A 25,397-nucleotide genomic window follows, 5' to 3' on the forward strand; every position below is an offset into this window, starting at 1 on the left:
AGGTATTCTATCACTGAATTAGAAAGCTGCCAACATATTAAAATAATATCCCAAACACATACCATACATAACTTCTGGTCCAATTCTCTCAGCTGCTGCCAAAATCAATAAACCTATTGATACTGTAGGAAGGCAAAACTACCTATTTTTACCACAAGCCAATCCACAGAAAAGAAAACCATACAAACTGCTTAGCATTACAAAAAAAAATCATTGCAATCCTTTCTTAGATTAAGTACTTAAAGGGGACTGTACTGCAATTAATTGGTATATTTTTGTGAAATTTTAATTCGGGTAAATATGACTAGGAACTTGCTTAAGCACATCTAACTTATAATCATCTGTTTTTAGAGAGCTCAAGAGGGCTGGAGGAAAAGGAATCCTTTTAATTTTATTTCCATAATCCTACAAAATTCTCCCATACACTATCTAAACACACCGTGCCTACTGAAATTTACAGGATCTTCTTCCAGGTTAGGGTAAAGAAGAAGGCCAGCATGTCCAGGCAAGATGGGACTGAATTGTGACTTCTCTACTTTACTGCAACGGGGGTGCAAATCTGAGGAATGTCCTAGGACCTAGGTGCTTGGGCAAACTGGCAACTGCAGCAATGGGCTAAGTCTCCCTCTGACTGCCAAGTTTATCTGAGTGTTCAACTGGAAAAGAACAACCTAGCCAGTTGTTGCTCTGGCTCTCTAAGACCTCCAGCCCTCTTTTCTGCAAGATCCAAAGTTTCCCCATATTTCCATTCTCTGTTTTATTCAAGACCTCTATTCCATCATGCACTCCGTTCCTGATCCTGTTACAGCTGGACTGAGCCCAGGTCTTCAGCACACGTGCTTGACTCTTCCTGGACCCACAACCCATGTGACATTCACACCCCTTCCAGACTGGTTGTGTTGGCAGGTTCCTGCACTAGCATTCTGTTTGCCTCTGACTGCTTACAGTTCCTTGAGCCTAACTCTTTAGCACAGCTGTCTACTTCTCTTCCCCAATCCATCAATCTGTGTGGTTCTTTAACCCTCCTCATAGACTACTAGCTCTTTACTTTTCAACTCTACTCTAATATGCTTGTAACTTCCTTCAAGGTTAAGGCCAAATTTAAAGGAAAAGTTCTTGGCACAAAAGTGAAGCTATTCAAACTTTGAAGATGCATTTGAGCTAAGATATTGATTCTCCATTGCAGTACTAGTGGAAATAGGGACAAGTTTCAGAATTTTTTTTTTAAATTTACAGAAGACTGAAAATGACAGAGCTGAAACAATTTCATCTGCCTCTTATGTAATAATGGTGCCACGTTTAATCATTTTTTCCCCCGAAATGTCAGGTTTTTACCTACTAGTTTGTATTTTTAATAGATGAAATGCATGGTAAAATTTCATACACAATGAGCATTTGAATGTAAAATGATGTAATCTCAAGTAATAAAATTTCTTACTTTATAATAATCACAACCAGAAATTACAGGAGAGTTGGATATTAACAGTATAATGAAGCAGATTTTATTCTCTTAGTGGGGATATCTACAGTATCTACAGTATGCTATAAATATCTCCCAATGAAAGGGAAAAAAAAGAATAGAGAGGGATCAGAAAATTGTTCTCTACTTTCAGATCTAGCCAAGAAAAAATATTAATAGATATTTATGTTACAAATAAAAAGATTTAATTCTATCAGTAATTTGGGAATGCACAGAATGATGGGTCATCTGGTATCAGTTGCAGGTGGTTAACAAAATGTTTTCTTACTGCATTAAATGAGCTGTAGCTTGCCTGTTTTACAAACTATATCAAGCTATCTTATTTAGAACTGATTGGAATTTAAAAAATTTACTGGAAATCCAAAGTTGCAGAACATTGTCTTTTTGTGGAAAAACAATAGGCCAGTATAGATTTTTTTGTTCAAGAACCTCTCTTGATCCTAGTGTGAATATGCAAGCAACCAGATGAAGGATTAGTATGAACAAGTGTCTCCATTTTGTCAACTATCCTTGCACATACATGCATGTACACGCACATAAAGTCCAATCTTGGGAGACAGGTAGCAGCGTTTCTGAGTTTTCAAAAAGATGCTTCATGCCTTTGCACCTCAGATTAAAGGGTGTTTGCAAAGCACCTGATTATACAATCTGCACTGGACTAGAAGGCAGCAAATATCATAAATATTATTCCCAGACAAAAGATACATCTGCATCCTTTTATAGCACCCTTATAGCATTGACTTACTTCATCTAGTGGTTCCACATCTGTTTTTTTCATTTTAATAAGAACTTCATATGCTTGCTGCAGGGCTCTGACTTTGGGATGTGAAAGTCTAACATAGGCTGGGAGACAAATAAACCATAAGCTGTAACAATGACTGAAAAGGAATTTGGCCCACTGTGGGGCGTTTGTGTAGCATCTCTTGGCGAGTTTATGGGCTGCTTTTATCTCCTGCAAAAACAAAAGAGTAAAAATAGACACATTTTAAAAGGAATCTAAGGAGTGTCAGATAACATGCTTTTTTAACAGCATACAATGTGGAAAAAAAGAATATGTGCTTCTGCTTGTTATATCATTTCCCCCCCCCCCAAACTTATTTCAACTCTGAATGTATCTTAAAAATAAAAATAACCTGCTTGGTTCTCTTTGCCATAAGTGCTGGACTATTTGAAATGTTGCTTTTAGCTGGCTGTCTCTTGAAGGAAAGTTTGAGATCTTGTGGTCGGTCAAAGAGCTTAAGCTCTAACTTAGGGAAGGTCTTGTAGCTGGAAAAGAAAATCAAAATTATATAACACTGTCTTCCATCCACAATAGGACAATAAAATGAATTTAAGGTCCACCCATTCTAAACAACAGCACACAAACAAATTGAAATGATTCTGAAAGGAGAGGATGCTTATTCCAAGATGAAAAGAACAAAAATGGATTATATTGGGAAATAGCTTTAAGCAATTTGATGCATTACTTTAAAAGTTTCAATTGTACGATATTGTCACATGGAACTATTTTTCTTATGAAAGAATTTGAGGGAATCAATACTTTTCACGTATCAAAATAATTTCTGAAATCATTCTGATACCCAAAGGACTCCCAATTTAATTATTTATTATTTGGAACAAGTAACTAAGAAACAGTAACAATGAGTAACTTCCATGCTAGAGGTGCATTATTAAGCAAGTTATTAAAAATAGCAGAATATGGTCTATAAAATGTTCCAAATTTGCACTAAATTTGAACCACTCCAATTTAAGAGGAAAATCTTTTTTCAGTGTTTTGAGTTGAGTTTTTAATTCAAAACAAAGGTGTTTCAAACTGAAAGAATTCCAAAATACTAATCAAAAGTAGATTATCAGTGGAAACAGCATTTCAAAGTTGAAATAATTCAAATTCCATGTGTTTTGCGTACACCTGCTGAGTATGTTGGCTAAAAAATTATCCTCTAAATTTCAATATTTAAAAGAAATTAAAAGTCAAGGTAACAGTAATTTTAGTAAGACGAACTTTCAGTATAATGGACACTCTTGATAAAATATCCTTGTCCGATCTTTTGATCTCCAGATGTGAGAGGAACCACATTTTCTAAGATTCCTACCTACCATGGCTACCCCAAACCCATCTGGACAACACTAAATTAGAAAAGGCTGGATGGAAATAAAGAGAAGTTTATCCAAGTGCCATTAAGAGAATACCTATACTTTGGTAATCTTTCCTGTCCATCGTCTGGAGGTGGCTCTGGTGGCATTATAAATACTGTATGTTCACTCTTCTGAGATTCATCAAATTCAATTAACCGGATATCCTCTGCAGAGTCTACATCAACCTGCAAATATGTCACACTTTAATATCACAATGCTATTTCAAAGCCTTAAGGATGCAACTGTAAGCAGAGTGTGATGTATAAGAAAATATAGAAGAAGCTATGACTATGTACACATCTTGCAGCTGTCTGCCACTAGCACCGCTAGAAGATCCACAAAACACTAATATAGCAGCCATTCAATTTTCAAGTAGCAGATCTAGAAAAAAAGATATATTAAGATTCCCAGACAACTACTTGATCAATCACATCTTCCATTTCCATCTTATTACCATACATGCTTAATTATCAGCAAATTCTTGTCCCATGAGAAGTAAATAAATACCTTATCTCCTTTTTCTGATCCTTTCTCAGGAAAAAGCTAAAATAAATATTAGAAATAAATGCTTAATTTTTGTAAATAAGCACAATGTTTTGCTATTATGTATAGTGTAAACTTTTAAATTTTCTTGCCTAATAGAATCTTGCCTGAATCTAATGTGGATAACACGAGAACATTTCCAAGATAAAACACAACAGGCAGTTAACATAAAAACTCAATCGCACTATGGTTAAAGAGTTAAAATGTTGCTCCCCCAAAATAGTCATGCCCCAAATTTAAAGCTAAATGATATATTTACCCAATAAATATCTTTACCTTTTCTACACAGTCATCAAAAAATGCTAATCCTGTATCTTTGTCACTCACAAAACTGCATTCTTCAATGAAGCGGCTAAAAATCTGGGTCTTTGTTAAAGCTGTGTAGAATTTTGTGTAGGCACGGTCTCTACTCTTTAAAAATCCTAGTATATATAAAGGAAGAAAATACAATAGCTATACATTACAATTACAATTATCTCATTTTTCTCTTTATTCATCTCCTATAACACTGAGCAGGGTTTCCACAATATGGACATTCTGGGTACACACCTATTTATTGAAAAGACCCTACACAAATTGCTTTCAGCATATATCCTGCTCTTTCGATACAACACCAAGTGTCAGTATTTTAAACAACATAAACATGATAGCCAGATGACAGTAATTTTTTTTTTAAGTTCCGCTTCAGAGTTTTGAAACGTAACATCTCTTTAGTATCTGTGTCCTGTTATTGGACACAGGTTATTGGAAAATTTAGAACTCTTAAAGCTCTTTACAGAATTGGGAGATAGTGCATTCTTCTTCTGAATTCTAGCTGACAGAATCACTTCATGTGACTCTTTAAAGAGCAAGTTTAATCCCACTTTCTATAATATGTAATTTAGCATTTTAGACAAGCAGAGACAATCCTATAGAACAGATGACAGAGAGGGAATTATCTGCCAGTGTTCGCAGGTCCTCCCCCCATTCTCTGGTTGTGTCTACCCATCACACAAAATTGGACTGTGGACATATTTTGGATTCACTCAAAAGAGATCATCTAATGGCACTGAGAACGTGTGCCTTCTCTGTTGCACTGCCTGGCCTGAATGCCAGCAAAGCTCATACTCTATTCTATTCTAGTCTTTATTCTATTGCATACAAAGAAGAAACTGGCAAACTGAGAAGACGAGCATTTGTTACATTTGAAGTTCGACTGGTATTTTGTTTGAAAATTACCATTTATTCCCGTTGATCTCCCGATCTTACCTTGAAGGTCAAATAGGGAATCCACAGCAGTAGTTTTATTTGAAGGTGCTTGTGTGATTGGCTTAAGAAAAATTCGATATCCTTTTAAAATATAGGCCATAAAACGCAGGAAGGCTTCCTGAATCTCCATTTCGAATTGCGTCATCTTTTTCTGCCAGGTGAAATCTGCCTCTATCGGCTTCATTTCGACGGCAGAGCCTTCTTGGGGCTTTCTGTGAACTGGATTAGAGAGTGGAATGAGGCATATAGAATTAAGGAAACTTAAATACTTAATTAAATGAATGTAGTCAAACACCACCAAAGAGACAATACAGAATAAATGTTTGAAAAAGAATGAATTTGCAGGAAGCAGTGGTTAGAATGGAGTATTGCTGGCTAACTCTGCACACACCCTAGAGTTCAATACTCACTGGCTCAAGGTTGACGCATGACTCCATCCTTCCGAGGTTGGTAAAACCAGTACCCAGATTGTTGGGGGCAATATGCTGATATTATAAACCGCTGCAAAGTGCTATGGGGTGGTTTATAAGTTTAAGTGCTATTGCTATTTCTATTTCTGTACTCTCAAAAGTATGCTTTGAAATCTGATAATTTCTACTACTGTATTAGGTATTTCAACTTCATAAAGTCTGTGGTATACAACTTATTATATTCTACCTGTGAGCTGTAGAAATAATGGTGTCTAGTAAAACAGCATGATTATTCATATTAAATCTTGTCACTGTGCTTCAAAAATTAAGGTTTTTATATTTATTAAATTTTTATTTTGCATTAACACAGAAAAAAATTGAAGAAAACCATAAATGAGAAAAACAAAAACCAAAGAAAAGAAAAATTGAAATATCTAAAAAATGACTTTATAAAGATATAAAACTGGATGGGACTGAACCAAAATTGTTATTGCATACTACCTGGCTTCCACACTGACTTTGCTTGTAGGAAGCCGGCTTTGCTTGTGGGAAGGTCACAGGGAAAGTCACAAATCATGATGTGATAGGTTGCTACAACCATTAGTTTATTAAATTGGCAGTTTATTAAATTAGCAGGTTACTTAGTTAACCGGAATAAAATTCATACGCTTACTATAGTTTCTATGGAAAACTATAAAAATGAAGTTTTTCTGTTGACTGAATTGTTTTAAATATCTTGGAATAATTCCCCCCCCCAAAAAAAAGTGTCTATGGTTGTAAACATTTTAAATTGCATATCTCTGTGTCTATCTGTATATGGAAACAGTATGTGGGAAAACAAATAGTTCAGCTGAATTTTCTTCTTTTCCAAAGATTAGTTCCTTTTAACCTCTTATTTGTTTTACCTAAGGCAAGTTGTGGTTGCAATTTCCTTAATGTGCCAAGAAGGCTTTTGCAAGGTTTCTTAGGGAGCAGCTTCCAGTTCATATTCTTCTTATCATCTGATCTATACAGCAGAAACAAAGGTACATATATCAAAATGAGTAATATATAAAAAATGGAACCCTCAGCTTTTATTGTTTCCTGATACTGAAACAAGAATGAGAACGGACATTTACATTCTCCCACTAAAATTCCAAAACTCCTTTCATTGTTTTAATGCCAAGTGACTTGAATCAACTTTGGGGTTTCTCTGATAAGAATTAAGAGTCCTCTCAGCTAAATTTAGATTTCATTCCAAAACTATACCAACTTTTCTTTGAGTATTTTTATTTAGATACGTTATTTTAACGTACAGTATCTAAATAAAAGTTTATCTTGAGATATGATTGCAGCATTATTTTGACAATGAAGCTTGAAATTATATCTAGTAACACGCAATATTATATTTTTATCAAAGTGTTTAGAGTTATAGTCAATGTTGAATGTAAATAGTGCCTGTATAGAAAAGCTGGCTCAAATATTAATTTTTCATGCACAGGCACTGAATCTTGACAAAACATTTTAAAACTTAAATATTCAGGTTGAACAAAGATGAATCAGTATATGTGCAAGTTATTTTGCACTGTATGCAAAAAAGTTGTATGCTGAAAGAAAACTGCAGAGAATGACAGAAAATGTTAAAAATAATGTTTGCATCAGGACTTTTATTTATGATCCTGTGTTGTAATTGCTTAGGTCAGTAAAGTATAAAGTTTCATTCAGATATAGAAGTCTCATTCAGCTTTGCTTCAGTTTTTCAGCACTAAAGAAAGAATGAGAATGAGAAAGAAAACAAGAGAAATGGGGGGGGTCACATTAAATCATTCTGCATAATTTCTTACATAAATCAGGAGTAGTGAACCTGCAATCTTCATGGCTCCTGTTGAGATTTAAGTAGCTCAACATAATTTTCAAAATTATGTGAGTTGAGTGTGGGACAGTTAAAAATTCAACACTCATTGTAGGCCAATTTACAACTCACTTGGTCATTAAACAGATCTAAATATGAGAAATGACCTTGCTCAAGACAATAGCATAATTAGTTTAAACCTGAGCTATCAAGATTTTGTACAAAACCATGCTAAGAGGAGACTAGGATTAAGACCACAAGACTTCTAGAATTCAAGCATACAGTTTAGGCTTGTATATAAATCTGAAGTAGTATAACATTATCCAAATATATTTGGTTATGAAATTTCTTTTTTTCAGAGCATTTTCAAAAATTTAGGGCATGAAAGTCTAACAGCACAGAAGCTTAAAACACACCATAAAGCAAAACATTGCCAGTTCAAAATTCATCCTTACCAATAAATTAAGCTGTTTAGGAAAGTCAATATCAGTCACTCTACTACAGAAATGATAAAAGAATTTAGGAATAAACCAATATTGCTTTACTAATTGATAAGAGTAGAAATGGATTCAAACAAACTTTCTTCTCCTAAAAACATGGTTATGTAACTCAAATCTTAGTATATCAATTCAGACTTTTGTGCTGGATTTGGTTAATTAACCATAGAGTACCTCTTGAATAAATATACTTTGAAAAATATATTATTTCATACAATATTGTAATTTTAATTTTCTTTATCGAACTCCAGACAAGGTAAACAAATAAATTATGTTGTATATGCTCCTTTTTATGAAACCAGAACATAGGAATCAATCCACACAATCAGTTCTGCAATATAAAACCATGTTTTTGAACTGATAGAACTTTACTTCTCCTTTTAACAATTTTCTGAGATGGAAAAACCAGCATGTTATTTCACAAGGAAGAATAAGGCTCAAGATAGCTATTATTATCAACTCTGTAATTTTAGCTTCTTTAAATAGCCTATTTTCTTTTAATTCCACTCTACAATTTGCTGATTCCGTCTTGCAATGTATTATTGTGTAAAGTATATTTTATTCAGAGGATTTTGTTTAAAAAAATGATTGCATTTGTAAGCAATGCTAATTGCAATTTATTGCAAGAGCTGGCAAAATGTCTTGCTCGCTAAATATCAAACAAATTTAGAACAATTATCAAACACAATTTCAATTAAGAATACCAACATTTCATGAAATTTTAGTGTCATTTTATGGAATCTTTTAACTCTGTAAATCAGTTCCATAGTTCTTGTGAATTTTACAATGTTTCTTTCAGCCAAAACGCAAAACAACCGAGATGTTCCAACAACAAAATGCTTTGGTTCAGCTGAACTATGACCCATATTAAAGTTAAATAATTTAACTGAGTTTCTAAGCCACAGTCTTGTTTGAAATTCAAAATGAAACACATTTTCCATTTGTGCATATTTATAATGTAAATAAATCCATAGTCCCTTTTTAAAATCCAACTGGGTACAAACTGGAGGATTGCTTTACTACAAATCCATATTCTGCAGCTGACTTGGACCCCCCATAAGGACATAGCATGACAAAATGATTATAGTTTTTTTGTCTAAAATTTGCAAAGCTCTGATATAACTACATTCTTACCAGTCTCATCCAGCATGACATGTAATAAGATCTAAACGGTCATAGTGCAATTTTAAATCTGCTTTTAAATCTTAATATTTGAAGATTTGCAAGTAAAAATATTACTGATTTGATTACTATTTAACTTGTAAGCATGTACAAGTAATAGGTTTGCCAAATGACTGCAACAATTCAAAATTTCCTGCTCTAGATTCACAATGATATTTTCCTAATTTTTCCTCCACCCTTTCTCCTGTTATTGTATGAAAAGTCAGCACAAAGAAAGGAAATTAGCCACAAAGAATAGGGCCAAGACTTATATTGAGTCTGTAGTAGGTGTATAAACAATATGAACTAAGCTCAGAAGCTAAAGCTGGCAAATCTTTGCTGTTGTTCGCTAGCAAACCTTCTTGTTTTCCTAATGTGCAATCTCTTTTGAATTTTATTGGTTTTTAGAAACCTGCTCTAATCAAATTCTAACGTAAGACGAGACCTTTGATTTCCTCCTGGCAGAGTTGCCAAAAATACTACAAAGTGTGTCACATGATACCGATGTCATTTGATTACTTCAAACTGAAATGTGAAACTAGAAACAAGCAAGTAGGGAAAGAATATTCCCCTTTTAGAAAGAGATTAGCTATAACGTTAGGGTTGTTCACATTTTGCAGGAAGTATTCCTGCAATAAGTGGGAGCAATTTCAGGCTCACACATACCCTCCATCAACATTCCCCAGATGCACACATATGATATTACAGGATGCAATTGTTTGGGTATAAAAACTTCCAATCTTTGCACAACCACTTCTTTATGCAGATTCACTCAAATGCAAAATCTCTTTGTGCTTGCTTTGGGATGGACAAGAACAAATGTTTTTGCTCACAAATCCTCCTTCCCTGCTATCCCTGATGTGGAGCAAAAGTATACCAGAAACAAATACCCCTTCCAGTCAATAGAAATTTGGTTATTTTTTAAAGATAACAATTCCTCTAAACATCATGCCGTTAAATAAACGCTTGTGTAATACTAGCATGTTTCCAGGAATAAAAGCTAAAAAATAAAAACCTCGCCTTTTTATGATCCTGTAATCCCTTAATTCAGGGTAGAGTTGGGACGACTGGATGGAACTGAGCATTTACTGGCCGGATGTCCTTCCTGATGCCTACATGGAGTTCACAGCAGATTTTTTTTTTTCTTTTTACCCTAGGAGATAAACATCTGCCACTACCTAGGATTGAATCTCAACCTCCTGAGTGGGAGATGATAATCTTCAGCACTAGGCTACCACGCTGCTCTATGAAAGCTCATACACATTATAAAAATATAAAGGAACATTAAAAGATGACTTAAAGATGTGGCATGACTTTCCAGAAAATGTTTAGTCAGTCAGATCTTAGATATGATGGGACGGTAGTCCATCATCACATGACAAATTCTCCATCTCTGATTTACATCTTAGCAGAGCAACAAAGAATGACTTAACATTTACTGAACTGGTTAGAATTATGAGAACATCAATAAGAAAAAAAAAGCCACTAAAAATCCTTCCTTTTTAAGCAATACATTTTTATCAATTTTTCTTCTTTCAGATGACAGTATAGTGCTTTTCATGTGATGTCACTCATAATGGCAAAAATCTTTTCTATGCCTATGAATTTTCAGCATTTTCTGATGTTTATCAGTTTTTCTACTGAAAAATATAGTTTTTCAGTATAAAGCACACATAGAAAAGAACACACACAGACTCACAGATACAGACACAAAAACACACACACACACTTTCACCTCTACAATGCCAGTTGGGAGAAAAATCTCCCAAGCTATCTGAGAAGCACTTCGCTGAACTAGAAATGAAACAAAAAGTTACAATTGATAGGGAAGTGAAAAGGAGAGAAGCACACACGCACAAAAAAAACCCCTAAACCCACAACTCAGAGCACAGAAAATACAGGTAGTCCTCATTTAATGCCCACTCATTCAGCGACAACCCATTACAACAGCACTGAACGAATGATCGTTATGGCTGCTTCTCAAAGTTCCTGCCAGTCATCCCAGCACTTCCATGATCACAATTTGAGTGCTTGGCAACCACCTCACACTTATGACTGTTGCAGTGTCTTGCAGTCACACTAAAACCATTTGTGACTGTTCCTGCCAGCTTCCCACAAAGAAATCGAGAGGCAGCTAGCAGGGAAAATTGCAAGTCATTCTAATTAGTTGCCTATGAAGATTCTCAGTCATCCAGGCCATAGTTGTATCAAAAGTGGTTTTTATTTTTGAAAAAGCAACTGGACTGGTTTTTTGAGAAAAAAGATGATGTTTCGCTTCCTATCCTGGAAGCTTCATCAGTTGTATTGGATGCTGTGGGAGATGGAAGGACAGTTATTGACAGCTGAGATTAGTTTGGGGGGAAGGGAATGTTAGCTTCTGATAGGATGGGTAGGCTTAGGGAATCGAAAGATTGTGTTTCCTTTGCAGTCATCTGCTCTTAACCCTCTCTGAGAGCTGTTGTGGTTACTTGGGATTTTATCTGTGACTTCAGGGTCACCTGAATCAGGACTGTGGAATCTTCTTGGATTCCTATAAGTTGCTTCCATTTTCTCCCACCTGGCAGTTGCCCCCCTCAGCCCCACCACGCCTCACGAGCCACCCATGTACCCTTCACTGCCTGGCAGCAGCCCCCCCCCAAGCAAACCATACTTGCACCATACTTCACAGGCAACCTGTACATCCTCCTCTACCAACATCAGTCCTGCCTAGCCCAGCTCTGTTCATGCCACACCAGTCACCCACACAATTTTCTCCACCTGACGGCAGTCACTTAGCTGTTTGACAACCTGCTGGCAAGCTACCTGAGACTCAGTGACCCTGTGATCCTCACTTAACGATAGCAATGATAGCCAGTACTGCTGTTGCTAAGCAATGTGGTCACACAATGCCACACCTTACAACATAGTTTAGCAATGAAAATTTCAGTCACACTCGTTGTCATTAACCGAGGACTACCTGTACTTGCATAAACCCGATGGGCCTTTGGTCTGTTTTAAATTTCAGATTGGATAACATGAGCAAAATAAACACATTCAAATTTTACATCAAATACTTCAAAAGACATATATATGAAGACAAAGGATATGAACAAAAAAAAAACTCAAAAAACACACTTACATGTACACCATGTTTGTGTCTAAATCAATGCAAACCACATCTTGTGGTGGCTCATACAGATCAAAATACCGTGAATCAACTCCAACTATAAATGGGACGGGAGCACTGAGCACTGTTGCCAGAGACAAAGGACAGAGGGGGATGTAGGGACACTGCCACTGAAATGGAAAGATCATCTGAAGAAAAAATGAAATGAAACCCATCAATTAAAAAGACAATGAAATCTAGGTAACACCAAACCATGTTAGATAATGTGAATTTCACAGCAGCTCCAACATTACACAATAAATCAATTGATCACCGCATGAATAGAATCTGAAATTATTATTTAATCTTTGTTTAGAGTGTACTGTATACACAAGGCATTTAGCTGCTTGGGCATGACTGCTATCAAACCTACTGGGTATATACATAATTTTAAGCTCAAATAATAGGTTTTAGTAAGAATTTTATTGCAAATCCTATTGTGCAATTTTCATGTATGTAAATACTATTTTGTAAGCCATTCCAGTCAACAGTCACTTGTGCAAATGAAAGAAATATATGATGACTAAGATTCATAATTCATAATGCTGGCAAAAAAAGTCTTTGTAATTATTTTGTAAGTATTTTATTCTAGGAGCACTTAAATTTATCATGTGCTGTAACAACAGTAAATTTAAAAGTTAGTTCTACCAAAAGACTACGTGTATTTTTAATCCTTTTGTGGTGGCCCAGCATGTTTCCTAACCACAAATTGTTTGATGTATTCATTTTATTCCAATGCTACTAATATGTTCAATCTGAATTTATATAAAATCTCATTTGGATTATGAAACAGTAGTTTTTATTTATTTTTATTTATTTTTATTTCTAAAGCTGCCCATCTTAACAAGTAACTCTGGATGGTAGATATCATAAAATTCAAAAATAAAACTAAATAGATAGGGTCACTGAGGACAACTATATTATACATAAGATACAGGAGATGAACTTCAAGAAACTGCTAACATCTTTCTCTGTAACATGCAATTTGAGAAAAAAAATTCTTGAAAAAAAAATAGGAGGGCAAAGATAATTTGTCAGATTAAAAGAGTGATCCAAAAAAAGCAAAAAAGTTTATTTCTGACTCTATCTTCTTGAAAATGCGGCTTGTGTATGCATTGAAAAAACATCTGTTTACTTCCTAATTGCATTTCAAACTAAATAAAATGGAAGCCCGGGATCCTATCAATCCTTCCAATGTTAAAATATGGTAATAGCAACAGAATTGTAAAAACAAGCAAATTTCTCTTCCCTAAAGAGTTTGACAATAAGCTTCTGAGAAATGGAGAACTTCTGTAGAGAATCAGGAAGAAAATTTTGGTGGAGATATGTAGGATCTGTTGCCTAAGCAAAGGGGGTGAAGCGTTTTTAAGATGAGAATGAAATAACATTTGGAAGCAGGAGTATAAGGAGAAAGGAATACAGCATAATCAGACTTGCAAGATTTTGTTATTACGGCCAATAACAATAAAAGGACTTTTAGTGTTCCTGTGTAGTTTCCTGATCTTGTCTACCTGATAGGGATGCTATCTGCTGAGAAACATAGGGAATGAATAAAGGGGAAAAGATGCATTGTATCCAGAGAATTTGAAGAGTACCAAAATACTGTGAATTATGGCAGGGTTTTGGATTTTTACTTGTTAAATTAATTTAATAATCAAAAAGTCCCATTCTGAAAATTTACAGATGTGGGGAAAAAAAAAAAGAGAGAGAGAGAGAGAGAGAGAGAGAGAGAGAGAGAGAGAGAGAGAGAGAGAAAGAGAGAGAACCTATTGTTCTGATGCAATAGTTCTTTTGGGCATTAATTAATCCTTTTGCAACAAAAAGCTGTGAATCACTTACAATATTCTAATAGAAAATCCTTGCAAGTTAATTTCCCCTTTAGGAAAATAAAATAAACAATTTAAATGACCAAGTGTGCCTCATCTTATTCACATAAACAAAATATATTTATTCTGCAATTTAAATATTTAATTCAGAAATATAAAAAACTTTTTTTCCAGAAGGTCACGTGAAACAAAAGAAAAAAGAAATATGTGTTTAATGTTTGTGAAGCAAGACAACAAAGAACAAAGAACCAATCAGATAAAAAATTGGTAATCAAAATATTCAAACTTATTAGTACTTACAGCAGCCACAGCTTCGGCAACTCCAGTCAGCACAGCTGGACAAAGAGAATGTAGTAGAATCTTGCCTTCCAACAAGACAAAGAGGAGTAAAGTAGCACAGTTTTCTGGTCCAAGGTTCATAAGCAGAGTGCTGTAGTTTGCCCCACTATAATGAGATCAGGACACTGAGGACTGTAACATTCATTGCTCATTATGACAATGACAATAATAATAATTGGTTAAATTTATATGCCACCAAGCAACTATCATATACTGGATAGTGATATAGGAAAACTTATCTGATTCCCTTAACAACATATTTTATTATTATCACAGTAACTTGTTTAAGACACGGACCACAGAGATTAAATAAACAATAATTAAAAATTAGAAAATAAAAGATTAGAGAGTGGGCTGTCTGAAGTTTTTTCTTAAGTTGATTTCTTGAAATGAACACAAGTCATATTTGTTTGATTGTTGCTTTGGTAACGGATCTTTACCACTGTCGTTCAAGACCATTCAATATGTCCTATATAGCAAGACTTGGAAAATCGGGGAATTAACTCACAGTAGAGCTATTTACCAAAGACTATTGAGGAATTCTTCCAATTTGTCCATTTAAAAAAAATTAAAATGATTAAATAGAGGTGCTTTCCAGAGAAGGTAATACTGACTACCAGTGCAATGAAACAGCTATTATGTATATTTTCAGCCAGTTAGGAATACTCTTTCAAAATGCCACCAAAGCTTCTAGAGCAGTGATGGCTAACCTTTTCTGGTCCGAGTGCCCAAAGCGTACATGCACAAATGCACGCCTGGACCCCCAAAATGCGCCCCGCCCCCTGTGAGCACTTGGGGAGTGGGGAGGGGTATATATCCATTACAAAAAACAATTTGAAAGCATATGCACGTAAAATCTGTACAGCATGCATTAGCATGTTGCTCATTTTCTGCTAAACAAATTATGTTTACTGTTATATAAACTGGCTCTTAATATTTTAATTCAGCTGCATCTTTAAAATACTCCACTGACCATTATTACCTGAGTGGTAAAGGTGTACAGACTGGTTGAGATAATATTAATGCATCATGGGCCGAAAGCTGCAAAAAACCAAATATTAGTTATTTGGCAGTTTGAGAAAATTCACGTAAGCAATATCAATATCACGTAGACTTATATACCACTTCATAGTGCTTTTACAGCCTTCTCTAAGCAGTTTACAGAGTCAGCATATTGCCCCCAACAATCTGGGTCCTTGTTTTACACACCTCGGAAGGATGGAAGGCTGAGTCAACCTTGACCCGGTGAGATTTGAATTGCCTAACTGCAGCTAGCAGTCAGCTGAAGCAGCCTGCAGTACTGAAATGTAACCACTGCACCACCTCGGCTCTTAGCAAACTAACTAATCAAGTGTTAATTTATTTCAATTTATCACATTAACCCCTGGAATATGCATTATCTATAACTATTTGCATAGGAAACAGACATGATTAGATAGGCACGGCCGACCAGGTGTGAAATTTGCATTTCTAGTCTTCTGGCACTTCACATATATAACTGTAAAAAAGTATTTCTATAAAGTGGTTTGACATAACTGCTTTTCTACCATGTGTCAGCAAGGGGTCGGGAAGAATAAGAATGAGAAACATTAGATCAACCGTCTCACTCCAATAGGATTGGCCTGCTCCACTCGGCTTGGGTACAAAATGAAGTTGTCCCATTCTGAAAATGGTTGTAGACGAAGAAGATCCCATCTCCACCTTATTTACATATTGGTTCCTTTTTTACCTAGTTTTCTTTTTGTTAATTTTCAATGCTTTAATTTTTTTAATGTTTTTAATATTCTAATAGTTATATGATATTGTTTTATGATTTTGTAAACTGCCCAAAGTTGTTCACAACTGAGATAGGCAACATATAAATTTAATAAATACATAAGCCGCTAGCATTTTATAAATACAGAATTCTCACTTTATGCGCCACTTTGGAGCTGCATTGTTTCAAAAATGGATACTTATCTGAGAAATTGAAATAATGCAACCTGTCAGTTCATATTTCTAAGTCCAATGCTAGTCATTTTGATATGGATGTTCCACAGAGAACTAAACAGTGAGGTATTTTTAGGAATTGTTTGATCAGGTACATAGAAAATAAAGAAAGCTGGATTTGTGGCTCACTATATAAGGAAAGTAGTATAAAATTCTTCATGATCCCTCAAGTGTATGACAAAGTGGAGCAAATAAAAGGAACATGGTTCCCATATGCTTAGTGAACAGCATGAAAACCTATAGGAACAATACTCAGGAAATAAAATGGTAGTAAGTGCAATGGTGGCACAGTGGTTAGAATGCAATATTACAGGTTAATTCTGCCAACTGCCAGCAGTTCGATTCTCACCAGCTCAAGGTTGACTCAGCCTTCCATCCTTCAGAGATTGGTAAAATGAGGACCCAGATTGTTGGGGGCAATATGCAGACTCTGTAAACCCCCTAGAGAGGGCTGTAAAGCACTGTGAAGAGGTACAGTTGCAAGAAAAAGTATGTGAACCCCTTGGGATTACGTGGAATTTTGCATGAATTGGTCATAAAATGTGCTCTGAACTTCATCTAAGTCACAACAATAGAAAAACACAGTCTGCTTAAAATAATACTACACAAACATTAGATGTTGCCATGGTTTAATTGAACATAACATGTAAACATTCACAGTGCAGGGAGGAAAAAGTATGTGAACCTTTGGACTTAATAACTGGTTGACCCTCCTTTGGCAGCAATAAACTCAACCAAACGTTTCCTGTAGTTGCAGATCAGACCTGCACAATGATCTGGAGTAATTGTGGACCACTCCTCTTCACAAAATTGTTTCAGTGTAGCAATATTCTTGGGATGTCTGGTGTGAATCGCTCTCTTAAGGTCATGCCACAGCATTTCAATCGGGTTGAGGTCAGGACTCTGACTGGGCCACTCCAGAAGGCATATTCTGTGCTGTTGAAGCCATTTTTTGTTGAAGTACTTGTATGCTTTGGGTCATTGTCCTGTTGCATCACCCATCCTCTGCGGAGCTTCAGTTGGCGGACAGATGGTCGTACGTTTTCCTGCAAAATGTCTTGATAAACTCTGGAATTCACTTTCCCATCAATGACAACAATCCGTCCAGGCCCTGAGGCAGCAAAGCAGCCCCAAACCATGATGCTCCCTCCGCCATGTTTTACAGTGGGGATGCGGTTTTGATGTTGGTGTGCTGTGCCTTTTTTTCTCCACACATAGTGTTGTGTGTTCTTCCCAAACAACTCAATTTTGGTTTCATCTGTCCACAGTATATTTTGCCAGTAGTGCTGTGGAACATCCAGGTGCTCTTTTGCAAACTTCAAACATGCTGCAATATTTTTTTTGGACAGCAATGGCTTCCTCTGTGGTGTCCTCCCATGTACTCCATTCTAGTTTAATGTTTTCATTATTGTAGATGTGTCAACAAAAATGTTAGCATGTGCCAGAGATTTCTGTAGGTCTTTAGCTGACACTCTAGGATTCTTCTTTACCTCATGAAGCATTCTGCGCTGTGCTCTTGCAGTCATTTTTACAGGACGACCACGCCTAGGGAGAGTAGCAACAGTGCTAAACTTTCTCCATTTGTAGACAGTCCGTCTTACCGTGGACACATGAACATCAAGGCTTTTGGAGATACTTTTGTAACCCTTTCCAGCTTCATGCAAGTCAACAATTCTTGATCGTAGGTCTTCTGAGAGCTCTTTTCTGCGAGGCATGGTTCACATCAGACAGTGCTTCTTGAAACCAGTAAACCCAAAACAGGTGTGTGTTTTTAAAGGGCAGGACAGCTGTCAGCAACACATCCAATATCATCACACTGATTGGAGTCAAGGTTGGCTCACTCCTCGCTCCAATTAGCTCTTGGACAAGTCATTAGGCTAGGGGCTCACATACTTTTTCTTCCCTGCACTGTGAATGTTTACATGTTCAATTAAACCATGGCAACATCTAATGTTTGTGTAGTATTATTTTAAGCAGACTGTGTTTTTCTATTGTTGTGACTTAGATGAAGTTCAGAGCACATTTTATGACCAATTCATGCAAAACTCCACGTAATCCCAAGGGGTTCACATACTTTTTCTTGCAACTGTATATGAGTCTAAGGGCTATCGATAGTATTATTAAATTGTATCAAATTTCTAACTTACCTGCACAAGGATTCTTGGTCTTTGTGGTGAAGGGAAAGGTATGTTGTGCATAAAGTGAGATATGTGCCTGTAAAGAAATTTTGTAAAGCATCTGTTACCTCAAGCATTTAAGATTTAAAGTATTAGTCATCAAGAACAGCATCCAGTGAGACTTACATGAAACAACCATGGAAATGGGAAGATACTTTGAGGAATCTGTCACTTACTTTTCAATTGGAAGAGGATGTGGACCAGACACAGACAGTTTATAGATAAACATTAGAAATTTTCGGAAGGCTTCAAAGAAAGGCCAGTGTGACAGAAGGCAGATGCATTTGTTGGAATTGATAGATTTGGAGGTAACTTTTTTTCTCCCTACAGCTGTAAGAAGGCCAAGTTGCATGTGTTGTTTTTCATTTAATAACTCTTGTGCATAAGGCTCATAAAACTGGATAGCTGCACCATATACCTAGAGTACAAAAGAAAAAAAAGTAGGAATGGCATTAACAGCTATAGAAATTGGATAAACTAACAACACATATTGAACTTGATAAACTAAAAAATGAAAGGAAAAGAATATTTCCCCACTCTGAGTCCTCACACAACCAACTAGATATTATCAAAAGCCTCACACTAAGAATATAAAGATAATTGTGATATTTTAAATATCATTAGTGGGTTATGTTTTGTGATAATACCTAGCTTCGTCAGAGATGGGAAGTTCATTAGCATCCAAGCATCTAGTAGGCTATAACTCGTTTTTATTTGGGCTATAATTTAATTAATAATTCAATGGCATAGTTAAGCAGAATATTTCATCTTGATTCATGCACTTGAATCTCTGTTAGAATCTCTGTTACCATCTTTAGAAGCAGCTGTGCTTTAACAGTTATGATAAGATACACAAAGAGAATAAATGTTCCGATTATCTCCTCTAACTCCTGTACCATGAACTTGAGATAAGATTTCAAGATTTTAGTGAAGGCTTTCAAATGTTTAAAAGTGACAACATTACAAGCATCCACTAAGGATCATTCAACTACTACATAAATTAAATATTTTTCTATCCAAAATTTTATCTGTAAAATAAAGGTATAAGCAACAAATAAGTAGTTTTTGCTTACTGAACATTTTGTTCAGCAACTCTTTGAAGTTACGACAGTGCTGAAAAACTGACTTTATGACCAATGCCCTTCACAAATTTCACAGTATTCCTCAGTCACATAATATCCATTACACTTGTATTGTCTTGTGACTGACCTCTTTCTTCCCGACCCCTCCTTGCAGGATGGAGAGATTGGAGAAGAAGGGATTACAAGAGACTAAATGGGAATACACTGGGCTGTTTGTGTGGTGTGCTCAGGGCTGCTAGCATCACTGCATTACTTTTAATGTGTATTCCCCATTGTGTGCCTGCTTACTCTCTTTTAACCCCTTCCTCTCCAATGAGTGTAAATGCAAACATTAATTCCCTTCTTGCTAATTATCCCAGTGCTCATGTGAGCATTCCAGGGTGTGGCTAAGTGGGGAATAGGAAAGCAAAACTGTGACCATATGATTTCCCACACAGCAACTCCTTTACTTATAACAGAGCTGGTAGTTCCAGTTGTGGTTGCTAAATGAGGACTAGCTGCAAACACAGAGGAGCTAATCCTTAAGTTCATTTGTTGCATTTTTAGGCTTGTCTTCCTAAATGCTCTAAGGTGTATCAAGATAGAGGGCATAGTGTGTGTGTGTGTATTTGTTTCCAGTTTAAAAATAAATATTATGGGATAAAGTAATATTTTTATTTAGAAATTTAATAATAAATGAAAGCAAAATATTACATTTCTCAAAACATACTTTTTCTGCAGATGAGCCAGTCAAAACAAATGTTGAGAATATAGGTAGTGGGTATTTTGTTTGAGGATCCCAGCATTCAATGGTAGCCCCCATTGGAAGACAGAAGAGAGGTACTGATTCAGACAAGGGGAATGACTCATAGTCATCTTCTGGATATCTGAATATTAAACCTTTAAAGCATAAAAATAAACAAATAAGTATATTGTCCAAACACAATAGAATGTTGTTCCTTCTGTTCTGAATGCTGACTTTTTAAAAAATGCTAAAGAATACAGAAGCTAAATACCATATGGTATAAAATTAAATTTAAAAACACCTCCTCACCTTTCAGCAATTCACCCAAAAGACTCCTCTGAGTATCAAATGATTTGCTGAATGGTCTGGACATATGGTGCAAGGGACTGAAGCACAGTGAGGCATCTCCCCAAAGAACACATCCTCTATGTGCAAAGGTATAGCTACTGGAAAATTTAATGTTTAAAACAATGTGAGTATATATCCCTATCAAATTGTTTAAGCCTTCTATTATTAAAAGGGTTCCAACCTAGTGATTCTTGTTCCACAGTTATCAAGGTAAGAAAGCTCTCATTCATGTTGTAGTGCACAGTTTGTATAATCCTGTTAACATGCTGAGTAAACGTAAGGCAACAATTCTTCAATATGTGTCATTATCCTTAAATATATACAAACCTATCAATCTATTCACTTCAGATTTGGGGCAGAATTCTGACCTACAGTTGGGAATGAAAATGCCATGTTTAACAAAAAATATTCAGTTTCTCTATTATTTCTTGAAATCTTTACTATTCTCCTTCATTTCACTGCAATGAATTTCTATACAGCAGGGCTGTCAAACTCCCAGCCCACAGGCCGGATACATCATGCCCGGTTTAGTGAAGGGGGGAAAAGTCCCGATATGTCACACTGCTGTGACGCTGCCATGACGATCTGAGTTTGACACCCCTGCTATTCAGCAAGAGATGTTCAACATAAGATTTAATTTCCAAGTAGTTTTTTTATACATTTTGTTTTGTTTCAAGTACTATATACAGAAAAGTATTAGAATAATAAGGCTCTTCATCATGCAATTCGTGATTGATAAAGATATATAGTGGAAGGATACAGCAAAAAGAATATAAACTGTTTTGATTTTTTCCATGACATAATATATTCATAACATGACATAATATATTCAAGAACTATTTTTAAGGATCGTCATCTAAGGATCCCCTTAGATGAATCAAATAGATTAATGAATGTTCTTTGATCAAGCAATTTCAGTTCACAATTTAACAGGCAAGTTTAATGTACTATAAAATACCCTCTTAATATTAGTCTCTCCTAATATATTGCAATTTATAAAAATAAATACTTTACCAGCTTTATGTGCAATTGAGTTAGAAGCTGGAACTGACTTCTTATAACAGAGGTATACACTGGAACCCCACTGTAATGAACAAAAAGAAAACAGTTTCCATAACACAGAGATTATTTTATTTTTAAACCTTCTAATGCTAAAGGCAATAATCTTTTAAAGATCTGGCTCACAATACATAATCATATAATATTTGCAACAATAATCACAACCCAAATAAAGCATAGAATTTTGATTCTGCTATTATTAGAAGTTGTATATTTAAAGATTCCAAGACACAAAGCAAATAAACTTGGTATTTGCTAATAATTCCCTCCTATATGGTAGTAAATGTTTTTCACGGAATGCTACAGAGACATATATGCTAATATATGAAAGGCAGTGCAGCGTTTTCTCTTGTTTCATTCCTAACCTATTTAGCTCTAATTTTTCACCTTCCCATTTTAAAAATACATATGCTGATTTAAAGTAAGCTTGGAGACCAAACTGCAATCTTCAATTGGCCTCATTCATGTAAATCTCTAATGTGAATTTTGAAAGTCTTGACTAAATTATGGTCCACAATGAATACATGTGGGCATATAGATAGTGTACAGGAGGATTAAAGTTAAGATAATGAAGAAACCCAGGTTCAAGTCTTCATTCAAGCATCCAGTTCACTAGATGACTTGGGTCAGTTACTGTTTTTCAGCCCTACATATCTAACAAGACTGTTGTGCACATATAAAGACCTCAAAAGCAGAATTTAAATGCAGTAAGAATGTACGTATTTTTTGGATTAGAAGATGCTCCGGAGTACCTAGCTTTTGGGGAGAAAAACAAGAAAAAAATATCTGCCTCTGCCTCCCAGCAATTTGCTTCCTTGCAGCAAACAGCAAACAGCCTGGTGAGGTTCAGCACAGCCTGATTTAGCATGAGCAGCTGATTGGCAGTTGGATCGGACTCCCAGAATACTGATGATCAGCTGTTCCAGGCTGTGGGGATTGTCACCGCCCATCGGCACCGCCACACATCCCATTTTTGGATTCCGTGCACCCCATTTTTGGCACATTCCAGGTGGCGGGAATCGCTGCCAAACAGGATGTGCAGAAAATAGGGTGTGTGGCGGCCGAAAATGGGGCATGCTGAGGCGGCAGCAATCCCCGCAGCCTCAAACCGCTGATTGTTGGTATTCCGGGAGGTCGATCCAACTGCCAATTAGCAGCTCGTGCTAAATCAGGCTGCTGAAGCTGACCAGGCTGTTTGCTGTTTGCTGCAAGGAGGAAAATTGCTGGGAGGCAGAGGCCGGCAGGTGGGCGGGGCTTCGGCAACATTCGCTTTATAAGACACACAGACATTTTCCCCCACCTTGGGGGGGAGTGCATCTTATAGTCCGAAAAATACAGTATGTAGGTATGTGTATGTACTGTAAATAAATATATAAGCAGAGATATTATTAATTTTCATTCAGTAACCCAATTTGTATATGTTACAAACATAAAGGCCATTTTTTTCTTTCACAAACCAGCAGTCTTCCAAAATTCAATATATACTTTTCCTCCCACCAAAAAAGTAATAGTTGCCTATCACACAAATTTTAGCAACAATAGTTGAGGAACAAAAAAAATATATGCAAAGTTGTGGAAACTAAAGTGATACAAACTGAATTCTGACTTAAATACACTTTTTACTTTTTTTTTTTAGCAGCACTAATCCGTTCCACATTTTTCACCCCCACCCATTGCTTTTTGAATGGCAACTTTTCAAATAACAAGTTATTCTCACCATGCCACAATTTAAATTCTTATCAACTTTGCAGAAAGTATGAGGTGGGGTTTCTCCTTTACTAGTTACAATTACACATATGTCGGTAACAGCCAAGGAGTTTTGAGCTCGCACTGGAGAAGCCCTCCGAAAGGTGATAAAGATTCGCTGGGAAGTGGCTGAGCTGTTATTGACATTTGCACAACGGCCATAGGGAGTAGCCTGGATCACCTCACAATCTGGCTTTACGACCTCCTTCCCTTCATATAGAACTCTGCAGATAAGAGGAAATAACACACATAGGAATATTATTTTCAATAAACTGATCAGTTATTCTGCTCTCATACAAAAGAGCGGGCCCCAAGACAAGGAACACTGGAATAATTCCAAGTGCATATTAGACCAGCAGATAAGATGAACTTCACAAAACTTTCTTGTTAAAAGATCTTAAAATTGAAGATGAAAGGCTTTTATTTAAAGCAAAGGAGGAGTTGGGTTAAACCACGGATGAGTCATGTTCAAAATTGCCTCCATCTAGGAAAGCTTACTTTAGATAAGGAAAGTTTAGATAAGTCATAATTGGTAGTTTTTGACTTACACGGGTCACTTAATGATGGCTTGAATTAACAATGACCTCGGAAAGTGTACAGCCTGTAAAGCACTTCTGACCATCACAACATGTCTCAGATTCTGGGTGCTTGGCAACCTGTTCACACTTATCAGATGCCAAGCTCTTCATGAACATGTGATCACCATTTGCAATCTTCTCTGCCAGCTTCCCCAGAAAATCAGTGGGTAGGCTAGCAGGGAAGATTGCAAACAGCTGCTGCTGCATGCTGAGGTAACTCCCTCTCATCTCTGGGGACTGGCTGAAAGAGCTCTGTGCCAAAGGATTTCAAGTCTATGGAAGCCTGTACAGAGTGCAAAGATTGCGATTGTTGAGTGAAACAGTCACACCACCCTTAAAGACAGCTTCGTTCAACAATCAAGATTCCAATTCCAATTCCAATTGTGGTTCTAAGTTGAGGAATATCTATCCTTCGTAGCCCAACTTATCTCAAATGGTTGCTATTATGAGAAAAAGAGAGCTCATGAAGGGAAGGAAGATTATAAATCTAACAGTAATTAGATACAAGGTTTGGGACTGCAATTCCCAAATTCTCAGACCATGTTGGCTTAGGAATATGGGAATTGTCATCTCAAATCATCTGGAGGCTACAAAGTTGGGGAAGACTTTGTAATAGTCTATTACAAAGTTTTATCAATTTTCCCATGTCTTTGCTATCTTTTAATGCTTTAGTATGTGCAACATCTTCTTCATCTACTTTGCAATACTATGCTTATCTACATAAAAGAGTAGTAGCCCATTAAGTATAAACCAATTAATACAACATGAGGGTTTCCTAAATTATTTCTTTTAAAGTGAACAATACTACAAAAAAAAAAGGTCTCAAAATGTTTTTAGTAACATTTATCACAAAATAGCACATGTTTAGCAATAGTATTGTTCTATTTATCATGTGGTGGCACTGACAAAAGTTGGGTACATAACACGGCCACTGGTGTACATATAGTAATGTCCATGAATGCTTATATGCCTGTATACGATTCAGTTAAACAAGTACCTGTAATTTCACATTTTTTAAAATTGATTTGCAATGACAAGCATGGATGAAGCCATCAATCCAAACAAAATCATATCTGAT

At 36.0% G+C, this 25,397-nt stretch overlaps 1 protein-coding gene across 1 annotated transcript in view; it reads right to left on the minus strand.

The window, feature by feature from the left end:
* The window catches only part of DENND4C (DENN domain containing 4C), a 70,904-nt gene that overhangs the window by 22,117 nt on the left and 23,390 nt on the right, over positions 1 to 25,397 (minus strand). Inside the window, exons 3-17 of the mRNA XM_070938583.1 lie at positions 23,713 to 23,965; positions 21,951 to 22,020; positions 20,574 to 20,743; positions 18,959 to 19,200; positions 18,753 to 18,819; positions 15,599 to 15,657; positions 14,578 to 14,722; positions 12,425 to 12,600; positions 6,723 to 6,823; positions 5,408 to 5,626; positions 4,436 to 4,581; positions 4,124 to 4,159; positions 3,671 to 3,801; positions 2,614 to 2,746; positions 2,226 to 2,432 (exon numbers count right to left, since the gene is read on the minus strand). Of these exons, the coding sequence (XP_070794684.1) occupies positions 2,226 to 2,432; positions 2,614 to 2,746; positions 3,671 to 3,801; positions 4,124 to 4,159; positions 4,436 to 4,581; positions 5,408 to 5,626; positions 6,723 to 6,823; positions 12,425 to 12,600; positions 14,578 to 14,722; positions 15,599 to 15,657; positions 18,753 to 18,819; positions 18,959 to 19,200; positions 20,574 to 20,743; positions 21,951 to 22,020; positions 23,713 to 23,965 (2,155 nt within the window). The remainder of the gene's footprint in view (positions 1 to 2,225; positions 2,433 to 2,613; positions 2,747 to 3,670; positions 3,802 to 4,123; positions 4,160 to 4,435; positions 4,582 to 5,407; positions 5,627 to 6,722; positions 6,824 to 12,424; positions 12,601 to 14,577; positions 14,723 to 15,598; positions 15,658 to 18,752; positions 18,820 to 18,958; positions 19,201 to 20,573; positions 20,744 to 21,950; positions 22,021 to 23,712; positions 23,966 to 25,397) is intronic.

Source organism: Pituophis catenifer, unplaced genomic scaffold (assembly GCF_029215685.1).
Source record: "Pituophis catenifer annectens isolate HBS135680 unplaced genomic scaffold, rPitCat1.0.hap2 SCAF_2, whole genome shotgun sequence".
Classification (NCBI taxonomy): Eukaryota; Metazoa; Chordata; class Lepidosauria; order Squamata; family Colubridae; genus Pituophis; species Pituophis catenifer.